General features: G+C 51.3%; 1 protein-coding gene across 3 annotated transcripts in view; it reads right to left on the bottom strand.

Annotated features, from left to right (window-relative positions):
* The window catches only part of Msp300 (Muscle-specific protein 300 kDa), a 96,853-nt gene that overhangs the window by 43,758 nt on the left and 33,549 nt on the right, over positions 1–19,546 (bottom strand). For all 3 annotated transcript variants that reach the window (XM_076364806.1, XM_076364804.1, XM_076364805.1), the window contains exons 12-27: positions 18,478–19,519; positions 12,852–18,392; positions 12,484–12,772; positions 11,885–12,404; positions 11,376–11,824; positions 11,092–11,287; positions 10,731–10,805; positions 9,924–10,076; positions 7,265–9,512; positions 5,870–7,181; positions 5,233–5,596; positions 4,500–5,108; positions 3,358–4,143; positions 2,022–3,182; positions 1,103–1,882; positions 96–746 (exon numbers count right to left, since the gene is read on the bottom strand). In XM_076364806.1, coding sequence (XP_076220921.1) covers positions 96–746; positions 1,103–1,882; positions 2,022–3,182; positions 3,358–4,143; positions 4,500–5,108; positions 5,233–5,596; positions 5,870–7,181; positions 7,265–9,512; positions 9,924–10,076; positions 10,731–10,805; positions 11,092–11,287; positions 11,376–11,824; positions 11,885–12,404; positions 12,484–12,772; positions 12,852–18,392; positions 18,478–19,519 — 16,176 coding nt within the window. The remainder of the gene's footprint in view (positions 1–95; positions 747–1,102; positions 1,883–2,021; positions 3,183–3,357; positions 4,144–4,499; positions 5,109–5,232; positions 5,597–5,869; positions 7,182–7,264; positions 9,513–9,923; positions 10,077–10,730; positions 10,806–11,091; positions 11,288–11,375; positions 11,825–11,884; positions 12,405–12,483; positions 12,773–12,851; positions 18,393–18,477; positions 19,520–19,546) is intronic.

Here is a 19,546-nt window from a genome sequence, read left to right as displayed (position 1 = left end):
AGAAGTAACACTAGTAACGGGTAAACGATAGATTCTAGTTACATAAGAAACAAAATCGAAGAAGCAGAACTAACCAAAGATACCGAGAGTATTACCTTAGCCAGCTGCTCTCGCAGAATATCGATGCTAGACGTCCTCAGGTCCGAAGAAGTGGCAACCTCAGCTTCGTTGATCCACCTCTGACACTTGTCGATCTCGCTCTCGAACGCTTTCCGTCCCTGAAGCAAATCCGCCAGCGCCGCCTGCTTCTCCTGCGCTTCGTTCTTCAAGTCATCGTAGTCCTTGCTCAACTCCTCCAAGATAGCTTCCAGCTTAGCCCGATCCTCTTCGCTGCACTCCTTCAGCAAGTTGTTCCCTTGCTTCAAGATATCGTTCAGATCCTTCTCGCTGAAGGAATCGATGTCGGCCTCCAGTTCTCCGTGCTGCTCGATGTCCTGCTCGACCTTCGAGGCTTTCAGCGGCAGGTAGCCGCTGAGTTTCTTCAAGTTGTTGCTCTTCGACTTGATCCAAGCTTTGGCCCGCTCCAGGTCCGCCTCGAACTTGCGGCGAGCGTCGGCTGCGGCCGTGGCGCTGGAGATCCCTTCTGTCAAGATGTTGCAGAGCTCTGCTTGCTCTCCTCGCAGAGCCTTCGTCTCGTTCTCCAGTTGCTGCTGTTCGTTGGCTTCCAGCTCGTTCTGCATGTTGCCCACCCGCTTCTCTAGCGTGTCGATCACCATCTGCTTGCCCTCGGCTTCCTTCAACATCGCCTGGAACATTCGATTCGAATTTTTCATTTTCAATGTCAATTTTAAATAAATCAATATATTTCATAGAATGAAAATGAAACTGATTCTATAGGTATTGTTACTAGAAATTATAAACGACGTTATATTTAGGAACTTAATGACTCGTTTCAGTTTCATTTTTATATTTTCTTTAGAAGATTTATTGGAGTGAAGAGAATATTATAATTGAGGAGACCGTCACCGAAATAGCGAACCGCAGTCGCATCCTATATAAATAAATAATTCAAACGAATTATAAAGAAGGTAAATAATTCGAATGAAAATTGATCGTCGGAAGCTGTCGAGTTAGAGGGTTCAGCAGAAAACGCAGTATGTACCTTCAAAGCGAGCAGCTTCTCCTCCGCCAGCTTGCTGTCGTAGCCGACCGGCTCCGACAGAGTGGCCTGCTGCTTCTTCAGCTGTATCCAGTCCCTGTTCTCATCTATTTCCTGCTTGGTCGACTCTATGCCTTGCGCGGTCATGTCCAAGACCTGCGCCTTCCTCTGAAGCTTCTTAGCGATGTCAGCGTACCGTCTCTCCACCGATTTGATCTGCTCCTCTATCTGCTGGGAGTCCAGGTTGCTCACAGAGTCCATCACCTGCTCGCTGAGGCTTTTCACCTCGTTGAGCCTGCCGGGTCCCTGGGACTCGAACTCGCCAGTGATCTCCTTCACGTTCGAGATCTTCTGGGCGATCGTCTGGCCGTTGCCCTTCTCGATCACGTCGACCTTCTTCGACAGAGCATCCAGCCAGGACTGAATGTTTTGCACTTGCGATCGATACTTCTGTATCAGCTCTTGGGCTGCCTGTTTCCCGGCGATGGCGTCCGTCAGCTCCGTCTCCAGCTTGTTCAGGTTCTCCTCGATGTCTTGATCGTCTTCGTTCAGCGAGAGCTCGGTCATCGCGTGAGTTCGACGTTCACCGACGTTCCCCAGCAGGTCGTTCATCGCTTGGAGCTCGGCGTGTGCCGCCTCGGATCGCAGCTTCGCCGGCCTGGACTTCCATTCGGCGCAGAGAGCTCGTTGCTGATTGATCCAGGCTCGTAGAGCGTTCTTCTGCCTGGTCTGCTCCTCCAGTTCGTTCAGGGACTTCGTGACGTTCATCAAGTGTCCTTGAGCCTGTTCGAGTGGAATTCTTATGTGAAATCATTGAAAACATCCGAATGCTCCTAACCTATCTGAATCGAATCTAAAAAGGTTCCCGTGATTCGTGTAATCTATCTAAATCTACATCGAGCAGCGTTCAACGAATTCTTACCTGATCGATGAGTTCCTCCAGCTTGGTCCTAACCTCGACCTCTCTCGCCGGGATCTGCACGGGCGGAGCGTCCAAAGGACTGCCAGGCCTGGACACGCAAGCCACCGCAGCTTCGCAGGCTTCGACGGCCAAAGCCAGCCTCGTCTTCTCGCTCTGCAGCTTGTTGTGCAACGCTCTGGCGTTCTCGAACCTCTCCTTCGCCTGTTCCAGAGTGTCCATCGGAGCCTCCGTCTCCTGCGCGATCTCCAGCTCGTACTGGTTCAAGTTCCTCATGACGCTCTCCAGGGTGTTCTCGTACTCCTGGAATTTCACCAGCGACTCGGCCAACCGCTTCTTGATCTGCAGGGCAGTGTTCAACAGGGAATTGTAGCTCTCCTGGACGTTCTGCAGCTGAGTCTCGATCACGTTCTTGATCTCCGGGTTCACCGCTACGTAGCGACCGATCTGGCCGTTGCCTTTCACCTTCAGGTCGTCCAGTACGCTGGTGTAGTTCTCGATCTCCCCGAGAAGAGTCTCGTGTTGCTTGATCTGCGACACGGTTTGCTCCTTGTTGGTGATGTAGAGGGAGTTGTGGGCCATCAGCTGGAAGGAGATCTGCAGCAGCCACTTCTCCGTCTCCTGGAGAGCCGCGTGGTACGCGTTGTACTCCTGCATCTCGTTCTCGATCATCTTCTTCCTCTCGTCCACGCGGTCGCTCAAGCTACGCCACTGCTTCAGCAGCGCTTTCGTCTGGTCCAGAGGCGTGTTCTTCTTCGCGAGCTTCGACAGCTCTTTAGCCTCCTCCATCAGGTGGTCCAGCTCGGTCTTCTTGCCTCGGACTTCCTCCTGGATGTGCTTGTACCTCTCCAGCATCGTCTTCATGTCGCCGAATTCTCCCTTGGTGTCCGGCAGGTCTTTGATGCTCTTCTGGGTCTCCTCCAGCCAGGACTTGAGCTTCTCGTGAGCCTCGGCGTGGTCGTCCCATCGAGTCAACAGGGATTTCAGTTGCGCCTGGACCGTGTTCAGGTCTATGCTCAGCTGCTCCCAGCTGGAACGCAGTCCTGCCATGTCTGATCTCAGTTGCTCTTGTTGTTCTGGGACTGCGGTGTCTATCGCTTTGGTGAAGGCGGTTTGTAGGGTTGAAAGGAGGTGTTGGCCCTCGGTGATCCGCGTAGCGACGATCTGTGCGACAAAATAGAGAGGTAACGGGTTGGTAGAATATAGGAGTGAAGCTAAAGATACTTTACTTAAAATATGAAATGTTTGCTACTTCTATAATATAAATGATTCTTATATAACAGGAAAATATGAAATATCTATTGTTTACAGGACATCATGATGAAAATGAAGCAGCTACCTTAATGGTCTCGAGTTTATCTTTCGCCCACTCGGCGTCACCAACGCCCATGCAATCCTGCACCGAGCCTTTAGCGATGCGCAGCCAATCCTCCATCTCCTTCTTCGCCTTCAGGAACTCCGTGTGGTCCGACAGGTTCTTCTCCACCCTCGACACCAGTCCCTGCATGTCGGTCAGCAACGAGGTGTAAGCGGACTGCAGCTGCACGGTCTTGTCGCGAGCCCAGCTGCAAGCGCTCATCTCCAGCAAAGCTTCGCACTTGTCGTTCAAGTCTTCGAGGACTGGTTTCTGCTGGACAGCCTCTTCCACGAGACTCTTGCACCGGACCAGATCCTCGGGCGTCTTGTTCTCCTTCGACTGTTCGTCGTTGACCTTCTTCTGGAAATGATCTATCCATCTCTTCATGCTGTCCAGAGCAGCAGTGAACTGCGACCAGCTGGAGATGCAGTTGGACAATGTCTTCTGGGACTCGTGGCACTGCGCTTGCAGGGACTTCCAGTTGGCTTGCAGCTGCTTCACGTCCTGCTTGATGGTTTCCTGGCCCTCCGGGCCTGTGCTGGCGATCACGCCGTCGCTCAGCTGGATCACCTTCGAGATCAGAGCCTCTCCTCGAGGCAGGGAGGCGACGATTTGGTTGACCTTGCTCTCCCTCTCGATGATTCGATCCTTTTCACCATGGGTGTCGCAGTGCTGCTGTAGCTCTAGCTTCGTGTGACGGACCCAGTCCGACGCCTCGTTCAGAGCCTGCTGGAACTTCTCGTGATCGTTCACCTGCTCTTCTAGGTTCTGGAAATTGAATTATTGCGAATGAAACCACCCGCGACGCTGCCTTTGCTAAATATGTCTTTAATTCGTTAAGCAGCTAATTAAATGGCTCGGGTAGAATACATCATTGACACGTTGGATGCTGCGCGATTTCATAGAGCAAAATACAGAAAATGAAAAAAGTATAATACTAGATCATTCGATCGAATTGCATTATTATTATTGAATTGTGACCTAGCCGAATGTCACCGTATCAGGTAGTATTGTGTGTAACATAGAAATGTTTGCAAATAATCATCATTTAATCGAGTCAACTATAGTGTTAATCTTCGCATATCGTTAGAGCATAATGGAAACTAGATTGAGAAACCACTTACTCGTATCTTCTCAGAGATCAGCTTGTTCAATTCGTTGTATTTAGCGATAGTAGACTGGTATGGACCCACAGGGATGCTGGAGTCCTCGGCGAGCCGAGCTTTCAACCGGTCGACAGTCTCCCCGTGACCTTGGATGTCCCTCTGAACAGTCTTATACTTCTCCAGGACGGCTCGTTTCTCGCTGAGATCGTTCTTGTACATTTCACCGGGTTGAATCTTCCCTTCGATCTCCTCTATCCAGTCGGTGGTGAGCCTGTGAATTTTGTTCAACTCCTCCAGAGCGCTTGCCCTCGCGGACAATTTCTGTCTGATGTCCTCCACGTTAACCAGCAACCTTTCAAACTCCGTCTTCAGATTCTCGGTGTCCTCTTGGATCTTCGCCGCGCCGTTTTGCTCCGTGTTCATGATCACTTTCTCCTTCAACTCGAGAGCGTACCTCAGCTTGTTCTGACCCTGTTCCAAGGTTTGTCTGATCGCCTTGCAAGTGTGCAGCTTGTTGTTCACCTCGGCGAGAGTGCTAGGGATTTCCTTGCACTCGCCAAGCTTGTCTCGAGTCCTCTCGATCCAGTCCTGGCATTCTTGGTAAAGAGTGTTGTGTTGTTGATGTTCCTGAAGAAGGGAAATTACCATGAGATTATTACGATTTATATTTCTGTTGAATATTAATAGCAGAAGGGGTTGTAATGAGATCGATATCGAACGGAGAACGCGATAAATTGAAGATTAATCGTGCCTGATAATGAAGTTCCAGTCGTCTCATGATCTCCTTCGCCAGAGACAGCAAAGCGTTGTACTTCGTTGTCAGCTGGGTAATGGCGTTAGAGATTCTGGTGTCGGCGCAAGTCTCCAGCAACATCTGAGCCTTCATGTTCAAACGATCGAGCTCCTTCTGCCAGTCGAACAATGTCTGCAGGTGAATCTGGAATTGCTCAAGAACATTCTTCTTCTCTTCCAGGCTGTCTTGAAGCTTATTAAACGATTGCACCAGCTGCTCGGTCTGCGTGAGCCACTCGGTAGCCTCGGAGAATTGATCCTCGTACTCGGTCCACTTCACTATTCCTATCTCTAGCAAGCTCTTAGTGTTGTTCAGCGAGTCCCTGTGATTCAAACAATCGTGCCAGTGAAACGTTAATGCGATAATCACACTCGCGCTTCACGCTAGAACTACCGGATGGCTCGAAATCAGCCATTTCTGGTTTCTTCCTTTGTAGTTAGCAAAAGGGTACACGGACTTCTTTGAGAAATGACAATTAAAATCTTAATAAACACATGCTCGTGGTTTTTATTGAAGATTAAATTTCGTGATCGACACTAGAAGTACCAAACAAACTATCGATAAATTAAAGAAACGCGTGTTCAACCATACTTACACATAGCTGTCGTACTCTTCCTGCAACAACGCCACTTCCTCCTCGATAATCTCCTTGTCCTCCTCGTTCGCGATCTGACAAGCGGCGTTGCCCTGCTCCAAAGCATGCTCGAGCTTCTTCTGACCGTCCGGTAGCTCACTCTGCAGCACCTTCAGCTGCGTAATCTTGTTGGCCAGCGACTCCTTATCGCCGGTAGGCTCCGAACACTTGCCTAGCCTCTCCTTGGCCGCCCTGATCCACTGGATGAACTCGTTGCCGCTGTCGATGAAGGCTTGATGCAGCTCGACAGTCTCCTTCTGCTTAGCGTACAACTCCTGTGCCTGTTTGCTGAGTGTCTCGTACTTAATCGAGATCTCGGTAGCCGGCGTGGCTTGCCGTAGGTCCTCGGCCTTGGTCGTGACCGACTGTATCATCGGCTCGAAGGCGACGATGTCTTGGACGATGCTGTTCGTTTGCCGCAAGTTGGCTTTTCGTTCGCCAATGGCCAACGAGCTGAGACCGGCTAAGCCTTTCCTGGCCTTGGACACCTTCTGCTCGCAGACTTGCTGCAACTTGGCCTCGCGATCGTTGATCCATTGTTGCAGCTGCAAATAGGAGGAGCTGTAATCGGCCCATTGCAGCAGACTGGTCTCCAGGTGCACTTTCGTCGTCGAGATCTTCTTGACGAGCCTCTCCCAGTCGTTCTGGATCTCCTTCAGCTGCGCGTTGATCTCCTCGCGGCCGTCCGACCTGGTGTTCCTCATCACCTTCTCGCCGCAGTTCACCGTCAGGTGCACCAGGTTCTGACCCTCCTCCCGCTTCCTGAGCAGCTCCTGAATATTGTCCAGCCGGTTCTGCAGCTCCTCCCTGCTGCTGGTGGAAGCCGCTTCCGTGCCCTTTCTGATGATCTGCTTCGCGTTCTCGATCCACGCGCGCGTTTTCGCCAGGTTAGCCTCGTACTCTTTGTGCTGGGCCAAGTTAGTCTCCACTTTGTTCAACACGTCCTTGGCTAAGTTCACTTGCACCTGGTATCTCGAGTTCAGGTGACGCAGTTGGTTGTTTATGTAGGTGTCCAGGTGAGAGGACAGAAGGCTCGACGCCGTCTTGTTGAACCTGTCGATCTGTTCCTGACCTTTCAGGAGGTTCTCCAGGATCTCCTTGACCTCTTGCACCTGCTTCTCCTTCTCGGCGACGTTCGGCAGCAGGGAATTCTTCTGCGCCTTGATCAAGATGTCGAACTGCTGTAACCAGTCGCTGAGACGCTCGTACTCGTCCTTGTAGTCGCGCCATTGGGTGACGGTCTGCTCCAGTTGGTCCTTCTGTTGCTTGATTTCTGGGAAATTGAATTTCGTTCGTAGTTTCTAAATTATCCGAATAACCGCTATGCGCGAGTGTGTACTCGTGGCGATTACTTACCTCTGAACAGCTCCTCGAAGCTCTGCGTCAGAGCCTTCACTTCGTTCTTGATGATTTCCTGCCCCTGAGGACTGGTGCTGGCACAGACGACCTTCCCAGTGTGCTGGAGATGTTCCACCAACAGTTCACCTTGAGCCTTCTTGTTCAGCAAGCTCTCCAAGGGAGCCACAGCATTCTCTATCGCCAGTTTATCGCTGAGAGGCCTTTGCTTCATAGACGGGATCTTCTCGCGAGCTCTGCTCAGCCAGTTGATGATATCGTCGTGAGCTTCCTTGTACAGTCTGTGATCCTTGTACTGTTCCTCCCTCTCGGCGAGCAGCGATTTGATCTTCTCGAACAACGCGTCGAACCTGCTCAGGATACTTTGAGCCTCGGAGGCAGCTAAACCTTGAGGTCCACTGGCTATCATCTCGGCCACCTTGATCTTCAAGCTGTCCACTTCGATGTTCTCGCAACGAACCTTCTCTTCGAGGGCCTTTATACGTTCCAGTTGACACCTCTTCTCAGACATGGTGGTCTGGAAGGGCAAGAAGTCGTTCAGAGCGGACTGCATGTAGTCCACCGTCTTGTTCATAGACTGGATCTGCTCTAGGAGTCCAGCCCATTTGTTGATAGAGTCGTCCAAGTTGGTCTTCGTCTCCAGCATCTTCGACGCTAACGCGCTCCATTGTTCCTGAAGCTTTCCAACTGCGTCGTTGATGGCTTTGTGCCCTGTTGGCGCGGTGTTAGCCAGGACAGCCTGGGCTAGCTCCACGATGTCCTGAACGATACCAAATCCGTCCTCCTTGTAAAGCAACAGCTGTTGCACGATCACCATCTTGTTCTCCAGGTCTTTCTGAGAGGACGCCCCGAGGTCGGAGCAGTACGCCAGCTTCTGTCTGATGTCGTCCAACCATCTCGTGCACTCTGCCACTTGATTGTCGAATTCCTGGTGCGTCGTCACGTACTGATGCCAACGAGAATTGCGATCCTTCACCTTGTTGGAGATCTGCTGATACTTGATGCTCAGCTCGGACATCTGAGTCGTCCTGGAGGTCAGGTTCTTGTGCAGCTGCTGAGCCTTCTCGGTGACCGCATCGATTTCCAGTTCTTTCGCTCTGACCTGGCCCTGAAGAGTTCTCAGCAGCTCGAACTGATCCTTCTTCTCTTGGAGAGTCGCTTTCAGGTCCACCGCGTGGAGCTTGGTGTCGGTCTCCCGCATCCAAGCCAGACACCTCTCTTTAGACGTCTCGAACTCGTTCCACTGTTGAAGCTTGTTCTCCAGGCTCTCTATAGTCGACGTGACAGCGGTGACCAGGCTCTCCCATTCCTGCTGGGACGAATCGATCTGAGAGCGAATGTTGATCTGCCCCGACTCCAAGGTGCCAGGTATCACCTTCTCGCCCAGGCTCCTGATTTGTTGAACCCTGGGCTTGTCCTCCGGCAGACTTTGCAGAAGGTTCTTCAAACGATCCAGGTTCGAATGGAGCGACACTCTTTCGATCTCGGTGTCGCCCCACAGCATGACGGCGTTGTGAGTCGCGTCCAGCCACTCGTGAGTGTCCAGGACAGCCTTGCTGTACTGCTGATGGTCGCTGACGATCCCTTCGTATCTCTCGACGAACGCTGCAGCGCGTTTCAGCACCGCCGCGTGCCTCTCGTTCAGTCTCCGCAGGGTCTGGTGCACTTTGTCCGTCGAATCGGGAAGATTATCGGCCTTGTCGCGGAGATCGAGCAGATCCTGCTGATGGGACTGAACGTCGTGCAGGAAAGTGCGGTAGATCTGCAGCTGGGCTCGTTTCTCGTCCAGCGTTGTCTTCAGTTCGATCTCAGGGTTCAGCTGAGTCTCGATGGTCCTCAGCCAGTTCTCGAACGCCTCGTTCGACTCGTCGAATCCTGACCACCTCGAGATCTTCGACTGCAGCTCCCGCTCGGTCGACGAGATGCCGTCGTAAAGTTCCTCGAAGGCTTGCTGGAGGTCCAGCAGCTGCTGGCGGACGATCTCTCTGCCCTCCATGCCGGTCGTTGGGTACAGACGCTCTCCGGACTCCACTGTGTTGTTTATCAAGAGGGTAGCAGCCGACTGACGCGACAGGAGGTCCTTCAGAGTGGACACGTTGGAGGTCAGTTCCTGGCGAGTGCCGCTCAAGTCTTCTTTGATGGACTGGTAGGCTGTTCTTGCGTTCGCCAGCCATTCGGAGCATTGCTTGTAGCGTTCTAGATAGGCCGCGTGGTCGCCCACTGCTTGCTCGCATTTCTTCACTAGTTCCTGTGATGTTGGGTGCATTGCGAATTAGACATTTATTCGGTATACGGAATGGAATAAATTATCAGTTGGGTATCGTTTACGATAGTACTGGTTTCATTGAATTTCTGGGACTGGAAGGTCTTGGCGAGAACGAGCAGGTTTGTATTTTTATTTCAGTGGACTATGACTAGAATTAAACTAAACTGTATTTCATCTATTTTGCGCGATACTACGCTATCCTGAAGAGGTCTTACAATCATCTTAAATACTAATCCTGTCAACACTGGGCATGTTTCTGCAGGCCATCATCGGCGCCTGCGAACTATCCGAGTTCAAGTGATTAAATTTGATAAATAATCTTTCAGAATTTTCATTGATAAACGGAACCCCTTTGAGGAATGTCTAAATTCAACATGGAATATGATACTGTACCTTGGCGGTAGCTTGGATAGACTGGAAACGCGAAGTGATCTGCTGGACGCTCGCCGAGAACCTGGTCTCGCCGCTGATCTGCATCAATTCGGAGGACTCGTCGCTCATCCTATCGAATTCCGCTTCGTTCTGGCGCAGATTCACGATCAACATCTACAGGACAAAGCGAATCCTTAACACTCGGAACGCCTCCTTTCGCGATTGTCTGACCATGACTCAAGTGGTGCAAGATGATGCTCTCAAAAACGACTGGTACGTATATGCAAAGTACTTTAAAACGACGGGAGCACGATGCTTCATCGAGAATCGTCGCGAACCTCGTCGCGTGACATCGCACCGCGACTGGCTCTCAGGAACACACTTCTTCGATCAAGCGAGCTCAAAATTACACGATCGCATGCACCGTGGTAACAATGATCGAACACAACATATGAACATCGTCTTTACTGTTTTCTGTCTTTTCTTCGGGTGTTACGCGGGTGTTATAATCTCGTGGAGTGTCGCGTGTTCATCGTGTACAGTGTTCAAAAACGAAAAACCACAAAAATCATTGTCGAGCAAAAAACGTGAAGTACATAGTTACAAAAAAAATGGAAGAAGAGAAAGTTGGAAGAGAGAACGCATAGAAATGATTCGTAGACAGAGAGACAGAGAGAGAGAGAGAGAAATAGAAGAAGAAAAAGAAGAAGAAAGAGAAGAAGAAGAAGAGGAAGAAGAGAAAGAAGAAGAGAAGGGGCACAGTAACGAGAGATCTGTAGAAAAGCGTTCACACGCCTCGCCGGAAGAGTCTTCATTGTTTCTCCTTACTTGGTCGAGGTGGTCCCCGAGTGCCACCAGTTCCGTCACCTCCGTGTCCCACGACAGGGCGGTTTTTTGTAGTGCCTATGGAAGTTTGTGAAATACAGTGTCCAGTTTCATTCGCAGTTTCACCTGTTTCTCTCGTATCTTTTTCTCTTCGTAGTGAAAAAAAAGGAAAAATCTTTCTCGACAAATCATACTTTGTGCAAAAACATCGTGTATACAGTGTCTTCTCGCAGTGTGACGTTAAAAAGATCGGAACAAATCGAACTGACCGCACAGCGTGTCTCCGTTAAAATTACCATGGTTACAATGAACTGTTTAGTAAATGGATCCTTAATCCTTTACTCTGTTCAATTAGAAGCGTTACCTGGTACTTCTCGAGCTGTTCCTGCTTCTCGTCGAGAGTGTTCTTCAGGGAATAGTTCTTCAAGGAGGATTCCGCGTCGGCCAACCAGGCCAACAGACGTTCCAACGAGTTCTCGTACTCGCTCCATTGCTGGATTCTTTCCTCGATGCAGCGAATGATGTCGGTCACCGCTGTAGCGAACTTCTTGTGCTCGAATCTGTGGCAAATTATTTAACGATCATTTAACCAATGTATTCTAAAATAACAGCACTACTTTAATCTCTTATTAACTATCATCTCGTTACCTCAAGGTAGCCAGGTCCCTCTCCATAGATTCCAAAGACCTCGGCGTCAGGTTGTGAGCACTCTGCGCGACGTGTTCACTCAGGATATTCAACTTCAACTCTCCTTCCCTTTGACCATCCTGTAGCTCCATGATTTTAGTTAGTTGCGCCTGAAGAGCAGCCTTGTTGCCCGTGTAGTCGCTGTAGTTAGCCAACTGCTCCCACTGCTGCTTCTGGTAGTCCTGGTACGACTTCTGGAGGTCGTAGAATTGTTGGAAAGTGTCCAGCAGAGTCTCCAGGTTCGCTATGTTCTTCTGCGACATGTCGACCAGGTCCTCGTATCTCCCGGAAACCGAGGCAGCCTTTTGCTTGGCGTCCGACGGCGCTTGGACCGTGTAGGTCAGCGCGTTAGCTTTCTCCGAGACGCCTTCGATGATTCGTTTGTAGGCCAAGATCTCTTGATGCATCGCCTGGAAGAGATACAGTCGGGTAATTATCCGAGCAAAGCGAAAACTAGACGACTAAATTACCTTGCTCTTCAGTAACTTGTACTTGATCTCCTGCAGAGACGACCAGGTGATCGATGAATCCTGCTTCACAGACCTCTCCATGGCGTCTAGCCAGGCCAAGATCTGCTGAAGCGTCTCCTGATAGTTGGATAGTTGTAAGGATTGGGCGTCCTGTTTCTTCTGCTGCTCGGCTATGCCTTCGATCAGTTTGTCCCACCGTTCTCTGGCCTGTCTGAGCTCGTGGCGAATAAGTTCTCGTCCTTGAGCAGAGGTGTCCGCGAGAATCCTCTCTCCGAAGGATATCAAGCTGCCCAGTCGGTGCTCGCCTTGCTCCTTCTCAGCCAAGAGTATTTGCAAGCGCGAGACCTTCTCGTCCAGGTTGCCACCTTTCTCGTCCTCCTTCAAACCTGATAAACTCTGCTCGAGCTGAGTGAGCCAGCCATCGAAGGCCTTCAGCTTCTCCCCGTAAGCACGATGATCGTCCACTATGGTCTGGCATCTGGTGACCACTTCTTTGCTCAGCACGTGCAGCAGCTGGTACCTGAAGAATTTCATCGGAATTTCTCGTATCGATGCCTCGTTGAACCAAAGACAGCTGCGCCACTGAAACGACCACTCACCTGTTGCTGATCTGAGAGATCAGAGGCTTGATGCGCTCGGCGCCGCTAGCGTGCAGCAAACTGTGAGACTTGTCCACGAATTCGTCGATCTTGGACTCCTCTTTCATTATGGCGTCGCGTTTCTCCTTCAGCACCCGCAGGCGAGCTTCCTTGTCCGCCAGAGTGGGCTGAAGCTGTTGGTCTCTGAAGGCGGCCTCCATCACGCAGAACCATTTCGTGTGTGCCTCCAGTTTGTCCTCGAAGTCTTGCCATTTCTGTAGCGCCGCCTTCTGCTTGTCTTCCACGGATTCTGGGAAGTAACGATGAAGTATCCGATTTAGAAACTACTCGACTAACAGCGTATCTAAGAATCATCTAAGAATAATTACCTATTTCGCCCAAGTACTGACGAAGGTTGCTCTCCAGCACGGTGATCTCCTTGTTAATGGCGTCCCATCCTTTCGGAGCGGTCCTCTTGATCACCGAGTCGCTGAGTTCCTTCAGCTTGCCAAGGTGCTCGGCTCCTTGCATCTGGTCGTCCTTCAAGCTAGCCAAAGTGGCCAACCTTCTCGATATATCGACACGTTCGCCGGTGACGTCGTTGCATTCGGCGAGCTTGTCCCTCTCGCTGTTCAGCCAGTCGGAGAAGCTCTTCACCTGCAGGTTGAACCTGTTATGCTTCTCGACGCAGTCGGCCAGATTCTCCAGTAGAGCCTTCGACTTCGCGACGATGTTGTGGAACAGTTGCTTAATGGATGGGAGGAAGACGTTCAACGAGGTGTCCTTAGTCTGGTCGACCAGCTGTTGGGCCTTATCGCAAACGGACTCCACCAGAGTCTGATGGGACATGATCTCCTGGTGCATGATCTTGTGGTTCTGCAGCTGTGCCCTCTTCTCTTCCAAAGTGCACTTCAGCTCTGTGTGCTGATGCATCGCCAGTTCGACGTCCCTGAGCCAGGCGGTCAGCTGCTCGTGGGACAACGAGAATTCGGCGAACTGCATCAGGCACTGGTCTAACTTCTGCATGGTGTTCTGTAGATCCTCGGAGAATCCATCCCACAGCGACCTCAGGTTCCTCAGTTGCTGCCTGATGATCTCCCTGCCGTCCGGGGAGGTGTGGATGTAAAGCTTCTCTCCGAGGTCGATCACCGACTCGAAACGCGCGTTTTCCTTCGTCCTCGTGTCGCCCAAGTCTCGAATGAGCTTCTGCCTGCTCTGCAACACCGACAAATCGCCCACGACCTCGCTGTGCTTCTTCAGTTCCGATTGGATGTCCTGGATCCACTGCAACAGCTGGTTGTACTTCACGTTGAAGGTGTTGTGCTCCTTGACGAACTGCTCGTACCGCATCACCGCCTCCTTTATTTGGTTCTTGATAGCCTGGTACTTGGTCGTCAGCCTGGACACCCTGGTAGCTAAGTCCGCTTCAGCCTCTATGCTCTGGCTCTTCTCGATCGCCGCGTTGAACTCGGTTCCCTTGGCTATGATGTTCTCCTCCAGGGACTTGAGCTTCTGCAGGTGAGCCCTCTTCGCCTCTTCGGTGCTCTTCAGACTCTGATCCTTGAGCTGAGTCTCCATCTGCTTCGTCCAGGCCTCCAGACCCTCCACGATCTTCTCGAACTGCGACCACTGGTCGAACAGCTGCTTCAACTTGTCCCTGGCAGCCGCACACTTCTTCAGGAAGTCCTCCCACATCTTCTTCTGCTGCTCGAAGTTCGTCAGCAGCGCTGGGTGTCCCGGCATCGAGGTCTGCTCCAGGACAATGTTCAGCTGCTGGTTGCAATCGGAGAGGATTCTGTCGCCTTCGGTTTGCTGCTGCAGCAAGTTCTCTATCGAGACGATCTTGCTTTGCGCGGTGTCTCTCTCTACCGAGAAGTCCTCTATTATCGGTGTCCCTTCGTTGATCACCGTACTGATCCAGTCACGAGTCTTCTCGAAGGTCTGCAGGTAGGCCTCGTGATTCGAGACGTGCTTCTCGGCTATGTTGATCCTTCCCTCCACTTCGTTGGACAGCTTCTCGTAAGCTTCGATCACGTTTCCCAACATTTCACTGGCATCGTCGTCGGGAGCGTTCTTCAGACGATCCTGAAGCTGCTGCAGGATATTCTTATGAACACTGACATCCTGCGCGACAGCTCTGTACAAGTGGAGAGCTAATTTCTTCTCTTGAAGCGTAGGCAGCAGCTCCTGCTTCTCTCCTAGTTTGTTCTGGGCATCCACGAGCCATTGTTTCACTTGGGAGAACTTGTCCTCGAAAGAGGATCTGTGCATCATGTCGCTCTCGATCTTCTTGTAGATCACGTTGGCGCGATCCGCCATGGCGTCCACGCGGTTCCTGAAGTTCCTCAGCTCGGTTCTGATCAGTTCTCTTTGGTCAGGCGTGATCCTGGCGAATAACGCTTCTCCGGCTTCGGCGGTTCGGTTCAGGATGGCTTGGCCCACTTCTCTCTGCTCGGCGAAGGTCTTCAGCTCCTTCAGACGAGATTGGTAGAACGTGATCGGCTTAGGACCGGTGATCTCGTCGAACACTCTCAAAGTCTGTTCAGCCTTGCTTATCCATTTCTCGAGTTTCTTCTTGTTCGCCGTGTACTGGTCTCTGTTGTCCTTCAGCTCCTTGAGTCTGTCCAGGTGCTGGACTAAGAATTTCAGCATGTACTCGTAGCGCGTGTTCAGGTGTCCTATGTACTGGTTCACTCTCGATTCGGAGCTAACTTTCGTGATGTCATCCGCAAGAGAACTCAGCTCCTTCAACTCCTTTTCATATTCCATCACCGTCTTCTGCACCTGGCTCATTTCGGCGATCTTCTGCTCGATGTCTTCCAGGTTCAACAGCGCCGAGGCTTCGGCTCTGATCTTGTTCTCGTTCTCTTTAAGCCACGATAAAACGTTCTCCGATGTCAGCTCGTATCGCTGCCATAGAGCGATGTTCCTCTCCAAGTCGTTCTTGATCTTGCTGTAGCTGGACTTCAAGGATTCAAGGTCAGCACTGACCCTGTCGCGATCGGCCTTCAACGCAGCCATTGTTTCGGCACTCTCGACGGAAGATAACAGTTTCAAGGAATTGTCCGTATCCTCTTTCCTAGCGATGCAGTCAGCGATGCCAGCCTCGACGTCCATCAACGACACCATCTTCACTTCAAGGTTGTAACGGTCGCTGCTCTGCTCGGGTTCGCACCAGGCAACCTTCTCCTTCAGGGTCACCACCATACGTTGGAGAGCACTGAACTTCTCGTGGTAGAGTTTCGTCAGGAACGCTACCAAGGTGGCGATCACCTTGTTGGCGTGGCTGGCAACGCCATCCCTGCGAAGCTGAAGAGCCTGAAGCTCCTTGGGCAGGCTGGATCTAGAGATGCTCGGATATTCGGTGGACATCTTCGTCAGGGTTTCCTCGACTTTCGACAAAGCGTAGTCGCACTGTTCCAGCTCGGTCTTCAGCTCCTGGCATTTGTTGATCCTGCCGAGGATCTTCTTGTTCTCCCCTGTCAGATCGTCGCATTTGATTATGTCCTCCCGGATCTTGGAGATCTGGTCGCCGCATCTCTTCATCTCCTGTCTGATGGTTCGCTCTCTCTCGTTCATGGTCGACGTCAGCGACTCCAGTTTCTCCGCCGAGCTCTTCACCAGTTTGAACTGATCGTCCAGCAACTTGTGCAGAGAGTCCAAGGTCGGCATGTCCGCGTCGTTGTTCAACTTGATCAGTTGCTCGATCTTGGTGACGATGTTCTGATAGAGTTGCTGGTAGCCTGGTAATTCTTCTCGGTACCTTGAGAGTCTGGCTTGACAAGTGTCAGCGTCAAGCTGACGCTCGCTGGCGACGGTTAGAGCTTCGTTGGTGTTGGTCAACCATTTGGTCAGCTCCGACTTGGACTCCTCGATCTGCTTCCAAATGATCACTTGACTTTCGCACGCCTGCAACTTCTCGCTGATCTCGTTGTAGGTGTCCTGGTAGCGCTGTCTAACTTCGTTCAAGTCGGATTCTATCAGGTCTGAATTGAACCTAGGCATCAGGGACGCTTCCTTCGTTATCTGTTGGGCCTTGGAGTCCATCTTCTCCAGGAACTGTTTCCCTTTCTTCAACACTTCGAGAGCTTTCTTATGTTTCTCCAAAGTGATATTCGCTTGAGTGATGTCGTAGGGTATGCCTTTGACAGACTGGCACAGGTTGATCGCTTCTTCGACAGACTTCTTCACCTTCTGTCTAGCTTCTTCGTACACCTTCCAATCAGTGTTCATGTCAGCGTATTTCTTCCTCTGTTCTCTGAGCAGCTCGTTGACTTTCTCCCAGTTAGCATCGACAGACGATAGAACAACCTGGATGTTGGTCGTCGATCTCTGGTCCTCCTTCATCAGTGTGCTACCCTCGAAATGTAAAATCTCCTTCTCTTGCTCCCTCTTCTGGTGTTCTTCGATCAGCTGGTCTATCTTGTCCACCGCTGGGGCCAATTGCTTGCAGGAGTCCACGTTGTACACAGTTTCTTGAAGAGCCGTCTGGGTGTTCAGTATCTTCTCTGTGATGTTCTGCTGTAGGGTTCTGAAGTTGTTCCACCTGGCACCTAGGTTTTCCAGTCTATCGCGTTTAGCTGATATCTCGTTCTTCAGCGCTAACGCTTTGTTCTCCAGATCGTTCAGTAAACCCGACGCGGACAAAGGTTTGCCCTGCTTGTCGCGAATCTCAACACCGATGGCACTGTCAGGCAACGCGTGCTGCTTCCAGCCCTCTATCTTATCATTTATTATCTGCAACTCCGAGGAGAATCTCTCCAAATCAGCAATAGTCGGTTTCCTAGCCTCTGCTTCGTACTTGCAGTGACTCAGCTGAGCATTGGCGTCATTCAGCCAGCTCAACAGCTCGATCCACTTCTCTAAACCTTTCTTCTTCTGCCTCAGGTCGTCTTCCAATGCCTTGTACTTCTTTGCCAAGTTGGTGTACGTCTCGTCGAGGGCTGCTGCTTCCATGACCGAACCCTTGGACGACAGTTGCTTGACTTCATCGTAGATGGCGGCGAAACTAGGTTGCTTCTCAGAGTGCTCTTGGATGTACGCGTGCACTGCCTGTAGGTTGGTGTCCACAGTGTCCACGGTAGCCTCGCTAATCTCCGCGATGTTCGATCTCAGCCTGGACATCCAGTTCTCGAAGTCTGTGATCTTCATCTGGAATTCCTGGCGAGCCAGCAGGGAGTCGGACACCTTGTTGATCTGGAGCCTAACGGTGTCTGCAAGCTTGCTGACTCTGGTTTTGATGTCCGAGACTCTGGACTTCAGGTTGGTGGCTCCTTCCAAGGACAAACCGTGACTGATGTGATCAGACACCTGCGTCAAGGATATCAATTGTGCCTGGTGGTCAGAGATGGATTTGTTAAAGTCCTTCAATCTCGCTAACTCCTTCTCCAGCACTGACACCTCAGGAGTCTGAGTGTTAGGCTCAACGAGGGCAGACTTCTCAGATTTCTGTAGCCATTCACTGAACTCTTTGATCTCCGATTCAAAGCTGTTCCACGAGGTGACCAGCTTGTCCAATTTCGTTGTCGTTTGAACTGCTATGTCGTGGACAGCGTTCCAACGTGTATGAACGGCGTCCACTTCATCCGACGCTGATGTTTTCCCTGAAATTCGTTGGCTGACCAAAGACAGGTCTTGGATCTGAGGGAAGTGCTGCTGGCATCTGACTTCAAACGCTTTCGCGGTCTCCAGCATCTGAGCTGCCTGGGCCAAGGTCGTTGGTTTGCTGCCTATCGTAGCTGCCTTCGATTCCGCCTCCTCCATCCAAGGCTTCAGTCCTTGGATTCCTTTCTCGTATTCCTTCCAGGTCTCCAGGTTCTGCATGGCAGTCTGCTTCTGCACCACGATGCTCTTGTTCAGTGCCTCCAGGGTCTTCTCAAGGTTTATGATGTCGTTGCGGAGTTGCTTGCCCGGGACGCTTTCGCTGTCACCTAAACAAAGAAGTTGTATCACGATGAATTCGAAAAGAAATCGTTCAGAAACAGCCATTTGAATGTCAATAACTATAAGAATTACCTTTCACCAGCTTTTGCGATTCTTCCTCCAAGAACTTCAGAGTCTTACTCTTCTCGTGGATCTCCTTCTGAATCCTCTCAGTCCTATAGACCACTTCCTCGGGCGTAGTAGAGAGATTCTCAGCGTCGGCGATGGACTGAGGACTCTGCTGAGTCCAGAGCTGCAATTCATTCAACTTCGCCTGGAACTTGTTCCACCTGGTGCTGTACTCCTGAAGATACACAACCTTCTCCTGGACCGTCTTCAGCGTCGTCTCCACCCTCTTCTCCGTCAGAGTGATCTCTTTCCTCAGAACCTCCTTCCTCTCTGACGGAGCAATGTCCGTCAAGTTGGCGTAAGTTTCGCGCAGCTTCTTCAGGAACTCTTCGGCGGACTTCCTCAAGCTCGAGCTGAAGTCCTGTTTGCACTGGAGGTCAGAGGACACTTGGGAAGCGTCGTAGTAGCTCGCCGACTCGATTTTCCGCAGTTCCTCTTCAGCTTGCTCGATCAGCTTCAAGATCTCGTCTTTCTGTTCTAGATAAGTGTTCCAGAGTTTCTGCGAGCTCTTCAGGGACTTCAGGGTCTCCACGCTCTGGCCGTAAGTGTCGTTCCAGCTGGACTCCAACTGCTGAACCTCCAAGGACACGAACTGAGGAGCGTGCTGATCCTTCAGGAGATCCTTGCCTCGTTGAAGCATGCTGACTATGTTCGACCTCTGTTGCTCCAGCTGACTGAGCCGGCTCTCTTGATGAGACACCGCGCTCTGCAAGGTCTCCGGACTTTCGGAGACAACGTCGACCTTCGACTGCTCGCGGACCTTGCGCAACAGGGTGCACACTTCGCGGACTTCCTTTCTGTACGTGTAGCTCTTCGAGTAGATGTCCGTTTTCGTCATGGTGATCTCTATCGTCGGTATCAGGTTCTTGTAACGAGTTATCAGCTGCTCCAGGCGGTTCTGCTCCGATAGAGCCTCGTGGTCGGACCGATTTGAGGTCAGGCTGTCCAGAGTCTGCACCAACCACTTCATCTCCTCGCGTTTGCTGTCCGCTTCTCGGCAGATTTTCTGGGCAATGGATAGAATTCTGATTAA

Source organism: Nomia melanderi, chromosome 2, assembly GCF_051020985.1.
Source record: "Nomia melanderi isolate GNS246 chromosome 2, iyNomMela1, whole genome shotgun sequence".
Taxonomy (NCBI): Eukaryota; Metazoa; Arthropoda; class Insecta; order Hymenoptera; family Halictidae; genus Nomia; species Nomia melanderi.
The sequence above is the reverse complement of the archived record's forward strand: the minus strand, read 5'-3'. Positions and strand labels throughout refer to the sequence as shown.